This window comes from Taudactylus pleione, unplaced genomic scaffold (assembly GCF_031769625.1).
Source record: "Taudactylus pleione unplaced genomic scaffold, aTauple2 ptg000143l, whole genome shotgun sequence".
NCBI classification, from domain to species: Eukaryota; Metazoa; Chordata; class Amphibia; order Anura; family Myobatrachidae; genus Taudactylus; species Taudactylus pleione.
In genome coordinates, this window is record NW_028284545.1 from 1392467 (window position 1) to 1399341 (window position 6875).

General features: G+C 41.1%; 1 protein-coding gene across 2 annotated transcripts in view; it reads left to right on the plus strand.

Annotated features, from left to right (window-relative positions):
- SORCS2 (sortilin related VPS10 domain containing receptor 2) overlaps positions 1–6424 on the plus strand; it is a 1055028-nt gene extending 1048604 nt beyond the window's left edge. Inside the window, exons 27-28 of one of the 2 annotated variants that reach the window (XM_088473883.1) lie at positions 5304–5374; positions 5692–6424. In XM_088473883.1, coding sequence (XP_088330009.1) covers positions 5304–5374; positions 5692–5715 — 95 coding nt within the window. In that variant the 3' untranslated portion in view covers positions 5716–6424. The remainder of the gene's footprint in view (positions 1–5303; positions 5375–5691) is intronic. The other variant, XM_088473884.1, reaches the window with a different exon arrangement.
- The last annotated feature ends 451 nt before the right edge of the window (positions 6425–6875 follow it).

The following is a 6875-nucleotide window of genomic DNA, read 5'->3' on the forward strand; positions in this document are numbered from 1 at the left end:
TGCGCTAATGCACAGAATATTTCAGCAAGTGTGACCTTGGTAATCATCCTAATTTTTGTTTATTTTTTTTTTCAGTGTGTTGCAAACATATTTTATGTTCCGTGTGTGCGCCAGTAATGGCCTGTTTGATACAATGGGCCGTATACATTTAGAGGTGAAAAGCCGTTTTCGCCTGTTTTTTGGAGATAATTTTACCTGAAAATGTATCTTCGTATTCAATACCAGTCCGTTTTCGCTTAAGTGAAGAGTTAATGCACTGAAATAGGCAAAACTTTTTCTCCACAGAATAGCAGGAGAAAAAAAGTGCAAAATCTATATTTTGGGGTGCAGATGTTGGGAAACCACTCAGAACTCTTGGTACAAAAAAGACAAAAAAAAAAATTCTGCAACACCCCAAAAAACGCCTTAGAAATTTTGGGGCGAAAATGAAAAAAGTAGGGGGACAACTTCAAAAACTAGCAAAATAAGGTTCTGGGGGTGCTCTAAGAAGGGGCCAAGTGTTTTGGGGATTGCAGGTGCTTGTATGACGGAGGAATTTTATTTTTTCTAAAACTTCACTTTAGAGACATTAAAATATTCTAGTACCCATTTTCAAGCACCCCAAATTTGATGGGACTACTTATTTTCTCCAAAAAACACTGCTTTATGCCATTCTTCACCACTTTTACCTAGACGCTAATAGCAAGCAATTACCACCACTTAAGTACCCTAACTAGTTCAATTAGGGCTATTACTAAACTACCATAATGATTTCTGAAGTCAGCCCATCTTTTTCTGGGGTACAGAGTGATTCCCCCAATTCATCCTGCACTTTTCGCCTGGTTCACATTTGCCGGGTCCCTTTTTCGCCTGTTTGGTAATTGAATATGGAGTAAATCGGGAGCGCGCACGAAAAGTTTTCATCCTCCAAACAGGCGAAGGCAGCAAAAAGTCGGGTAGGCAGAACTTTTTCACCGAGGCAAAACTAATTGAATACGGGCCTAAAAGAGGTTTGAGATGATCACTTGGTGTAATTGGTGAATCCAACATGGCTGGTGGTATCATCATTTTAAATTTCTTTTTTTTTTTAACATCTTTTTATTAAGCAAATCACAATATAAAGATACAGACAAATTTCCAAAGCATTAACAGCTTAAAGTATATTTATAATGACAAAAACTGTATCGAGTCACATAACAATATACAGTGAGTCAATTTTAAATACAAAAAAATTACAGAAAACTAGAAAATATCTAGCAGCAACGTTGTGGCCAGCCGTCAAAGAATAGAAGAAATAGTAAAAAAAATAAAAAATAAAATTAGTAAACAAAACAAAAAAGGAGGAGGGAGAGGACGTAGGGTGGACTCTAGTCAGAAAAAATTCCCTCAAACTAAGGGGCATATTCAATTAGCCGCGGGGTTTGATTTTACCTCGCACCTCGGCCTTGCGCGAGCAATATTAACACACTGATTCCGCAGTTCTCGCGGAATCAGTGTGTTCTCGCGTGGAAGTCCTGTTTTTTGGACGTGGGGAAAAAGCTATTCTATTGAATAGCTTTACCCCGCGCCGCGGGACTTTCACCCATCAATTACTCGCGGGAGAGGTCCCGTGGGTAATTGAATATGCCCCTAAACATAATAAAAAAGAAAGACCTTTTAAAGGTTGAATGGAGATGGAATGTTTTGGTGCGTCAACCAGGGGGACCATGTTTTATTTAAAGACTTCGAGGTATTATGCAATATAGCGGTCATGTATTCCATCTTGTAAACATACCAAACACGTGAAATTATAGCCTGCATAGGGGAAGGGGCAAGATTTTTACCAATCAGCTGCTATATGGCAAGTCATAGCAGATACGATATGTCGGAGCAACTTATTCTGGTGTCGGGATAGGGTGGGTAGTGGCAAGGGAAGAAGAAAATGCTGAGGATCGAAAGGAATAGCTGTCTCAAATAAACACGAAAGGAGATCGACAACATCTTGCCATATTTTAGCTATCTTCGGACAGGACCACCAGATGTGTAAAAAGGTACCCTCGCCCTGACATCCCCTCCAGCACCTATCCGAGACATCTGAGAACATTACTTTTAGTCGGGAAGGTACATAATACCATCTAAATAGCAATTTATAAATATTTTCCTTAATTTTATCGCAAATAGAGCTGGAGGTGGCATTATCCCAAATTTCCCTCCAATCCTCAACATCTATGGAATGTCCCAAATCTTGCTCCCACACTAATTCATGAGAATCCCGAGTAGGACCTACTTCCTCACTTAACAGAGAGTAAATAGTAGAAATGAGACCCCTGGTAGAGGGTCGGTTCCAGCATAGAGACTCAAAAGAAGTTAAGGATCTGCTAGTCAGAGTCGGGCTAATTTTGGAATGAAAATATCTAATTTGTAAAAAACGAAAAAAATCTTTAGTTGGAATTGCTGCTTTTTCTTGGATTTCGGAGAATTGTGGAAAATTAGAGTCTATGGTGATATCATTTAAATAATAAATATCACCTTATGACCAAGCAATTAATGAAGATTTACATAAACCTGGAGGAAAAGCGGGGTTATGAAATAGTGGTATCAATGGGGACAGGCTTGGAGCCGGCTTAAAACATCTATTGATTAAGTCCCAAACCGCTAAAGAACGGGAAATTGCAGGGTGAGAAGAAACTATCCGGGGGCGATGAATCCTAGAGAGCCATAACAGGGAAGACACAGTGGCCAGTCCCAGCTCTTCGGCCTCAGTATTCACCCAGACCCTCCTCACTTTAAAGTTACACCACTGAGCACATTGAGAAAGCTGTGCAGCGTAATAGTATTTTTTTAAATCAGGAATACCGAAACCACCCCCCTTAGAGGGACGCTGAAGCAGTTTTAATCTAATCCGCGGGCGTTTTCGGTTCCATATGAAATATGAAGTTTGGTGCTGAAGGAATTTAAAAACATAAGGAGGGATATATATTGGAAGGGTCTGAAATAAATACAAGAGCCGAGGAAGAACGCTCATCTTAACAGATTGTATTCTACCTATCCATGAGATAACATCATTTTAAATTCAATTAACTGAAAGGGAAGAGAAAGGGCCTGACCCAGAGATGTACGCAAAACCGATATTGACGCAGTTGAGCGATTATTGTAAATTGGGCATGCGTCTAAGCAGCTTGTGCCAAGGCAAATTACCGTAGCCTCTCGCAGCGACTGTTTTCTCGAGGTGTGATTGACAGTCAGGGACCGTTTGTGGGAGGTGACAGGGAGTGGCAGCCGCGTCACAACCATTTTCAGGGCGACTCACTGCCTGCATCTGCGATCCCATACGCAATTAAAATGGTTCCGGTGTCTCGGTTCCCGCATCCATTCTGTGCAACCATAGGTTACTCAGAAGACAGATAATCAAATTATCTGCATCCTATGCTGCATCTTTATACGCAGATGTTTTGGATTTGCAAAGCTGCAGGTGGGCATCTCCATACATTCCTCAGCGTCTGCGACATTTGCCTACGGTATTTTCCTACAGCAGCGTCTATGGCATTAGCGTCCATCTCTGAGTCAGGCTATCGTCCTAACAGGCTCATTTTCTCCTGCTTTGATTTGTCGATCATTCCTATAGGAATAATTTGGTGTTTTGTGTGGTTATGCAGAAGTTTGTACGAGGGAAAAGTCGTGAGCAGACTCAGGCACAGTATTATTCTAATAATATTATAACACTATAATCATCCTAATAAGAAAATCCCTTATGTGTTAGAATTCAGTATTTAATAATGCACAGGGCACGGTGGATTTTATAACACCTAAGGGATTTTCTTTAGGACAAAGCATGAAGGATAACACCGTCTATAGGTTCCTGAGACTGCTCACAACTTTTCATTCGCACAAACGTGCGCTTTACGTTACAGTGTCAGCGGTTGTGACACTGTAACGTAGTGTTTCACGTGCACATTTATGATGGGATGCATTTTGCACCCTCCAGTCACACCTGCAAAAAAAAAAACTATTCTAGCAACAAATTGACCAATGTGATAAAAACATTAAAACACATAAAAATGTGTAGCCCAGGATTTAATTCTCTTGACCTCTTTGTCGAATCCCCCCGTACCATTTCCCCTTAGTTCCTTTGTCCCGTTCCCTCAAAACTGATTGAATGTACTGGGAAAATGGAGCCCAGATCCCACAATGTTTCTGTGCTATGCACCTCCTACATCCAACTTCCTCTGTGACATGAGAAGGGGGAAGTCTTTCCCTTCTTGTGTCACTTTGTTGCTGATATAAAGCGTTTCCTATGTTGTAGTTTTTCCAGCTATCCACCACCTGGTGCCATTACAAAATAAAAAAAAAAACAGACAAGGCTTTGATTGAGCAGGGGACCCGGTGATCTGAGGCAGCGATTGTCCCACCACTGGGCAGCAGACTGTAGCCGCACCACTCTCTCTAGGCCCAGCATACCCCTACCAATGATGAGACCTCCATTCTCTTGATTAATTCACAAATAAATTAGACCAGAACATTTTTTTTTTTACTTTAATGGAGGCGGTGGATAGTGGCAGATTGAATTTTTATATTACACTATTACTGTTTCCACCAGGGGCATCATGCAGAGCATCCACCAAACTGCAGAACTAGTTACAGGATGACTTTCTGGGGGTGTTTCCATAGACTGAGAAGTAAGCGGAAGCATAAATGGCAAATCCCCAATTTTACTGTTCGTTAAGGACCCTCGGTGACCTTATGATACTCTGTTACCTGTTGTCTGTGATATGTCTGATTTATTTCAAAGACCATTGAAATTCTTCACTGCACACTGGACATGGCCTCATACCCAAAAAGGATTATTGGCTTCTGCTGTCACACAGGACTAGAATTTATCCATGGTTTTCAGCATTTTAGTAGTTTATCTTTACTGCACCATTTTAATCCACAGCTTCATTTTATTTTACTTTTAAAGGACCACTAAACTTTTCTGAAAGTTGCTTTGTATAAAAAAAGCTAGTAGAAACATTCAGACTTATATAACCAAAGTTTTCATGAACTTCTCAGAAAGTCATGGGGGAAGCTCCATGCAGACAAAGCTTCCTATTTATAAATCTGTGTTTAGGGGAGCTTCCAGAACCTTTCCAAGTTTACAATGGCAAACTGTTGTGGACAAAGCATTGCGTTTGCCTGTCCTACTCAATCAATTTAGTGGCCCTTTAATTTATCTCATGCCATTACAGCGTCATCGAAACTCTCAGTTTCACCCATCCTCTATATCATTTCCCCATATACTTTATTTTGCTTGTTTGTTTGTTTTTTTACGGCCCAACCTTGGGAACTACTCCACCATTGCGTTGCAGTTTCTGGGAGAGGCGGAATCTTCAGCAGCTACAGGGTCCCTTTACTGATGCCTGCCAGTATCCAATCGCAGGTCAGTGGCATGTTAGGTGGATGTCTCCTTTCATCCCTGTGTCCCCCGAGATTATCTGCACTTTTTTTCCCCACAAAGGACCAGCCTATGCATCTTGCCACTATTATATTACTCCCCACCCCTATTCCCCAGTCGAACCACTGCACCAACCTCCATGAGCTATCATGGATAAGAGCACAGCGACACAGCACCTTTAATTTTCTGTATTCTTGTTGTAAAATTGTCCTTTTATTGTTCCAGTGTTTTACAAAAACAAGAAAGACTCGGTTGGCAAATGTACTCATTATTTTCCTGTTTTTTTCCCTCTGTGTTTTTAGGTAATCACTCAGGAGTGGTTTTGAGCATCAACGCTAGAGAAATGCACAATTACCTGGTTAGCTGATGTTTACACACAGAGACAAACATTACAGACTCTACACTATATTGTAAGATTTCTCCCCGGTAAACCGCCAGACTGGAAACCGGACTCTAGCAGCAATTGGAGAAATTGTTTCAAACCCGTCCTGAAGATATAAATGTCTGCTCTAACGGAAGAACGTTCAACCCAAGTGTTTTAAAGACTCGTTTTCATACAATGCAGACGGTTGTTACGATTCATATTCGATTGGTAGCAAAGTTGTAACCCGAGACACATTTTTGTGTTTTATTCCTATTATGTGTACACGTTATTACCTTTTATCTAGAAAAGAGATGCTTTTTTTTTTTTTTTCCTTTTTTGTTCAAGATCCAAGTTTATTTTAGAATAATAATATTTCCAGCATTTTCAGAATTTTCTGTACAAAGCTTTGTGCTCTTGGGAAGAAAAGTGATGTAATAATACTGTATTAATACTTCAGTAATATCTCCACAGTGGGATAAAGACTGCGCACAATTTCACTACAGCACCTGAAAATAAGAGATTGTTCTTTCTAATAGGAATTCTGCACCAAAATAGTGAGATATTCTAAACAGTTGTATAATAACCTACTTGTCAAGGATAACACAGGGCGGTGGTATTTTTATTTTATTTTTTTGTATCTTTGAAAAAGTGAATAAAATGATAAAGTACATTTTGAGGAATACATTGATGTAAGTTATTACAGGAAGTAGAGAGTCGCCGATTGATAAGTTACAGCAGTGACGAGGAGTTTCAACCCTCGGAGCCCGGAGGCAAGACCTCTCGCTGCAGGGGGGAGGGTAGATCATCTGTACTGCGGCTCTCCACCACATTCTTTGGCGCACAGAGCCAAATGCTTACGTTGTATCAGAAGTTACGACACTGCAGTGGCGTCACAAGGGGGTCACCCCGCACCTCCTGCACACACCTCCCCACCCTCCCTCTCCCGGTAAGAAACACAGGACCACAGGGTTCGGGCCACGTGGCCACGCTCCTGCCCACGAGGCCACACCCCCTTTCTGACAGCACACCGGGTGACACTGCGCGAAGGGACAGCACTGCGCAACCGAGTTACAGAACATCCACCATTAGTACAGATTCAGGGAAAAGATGTACTAAAACTTT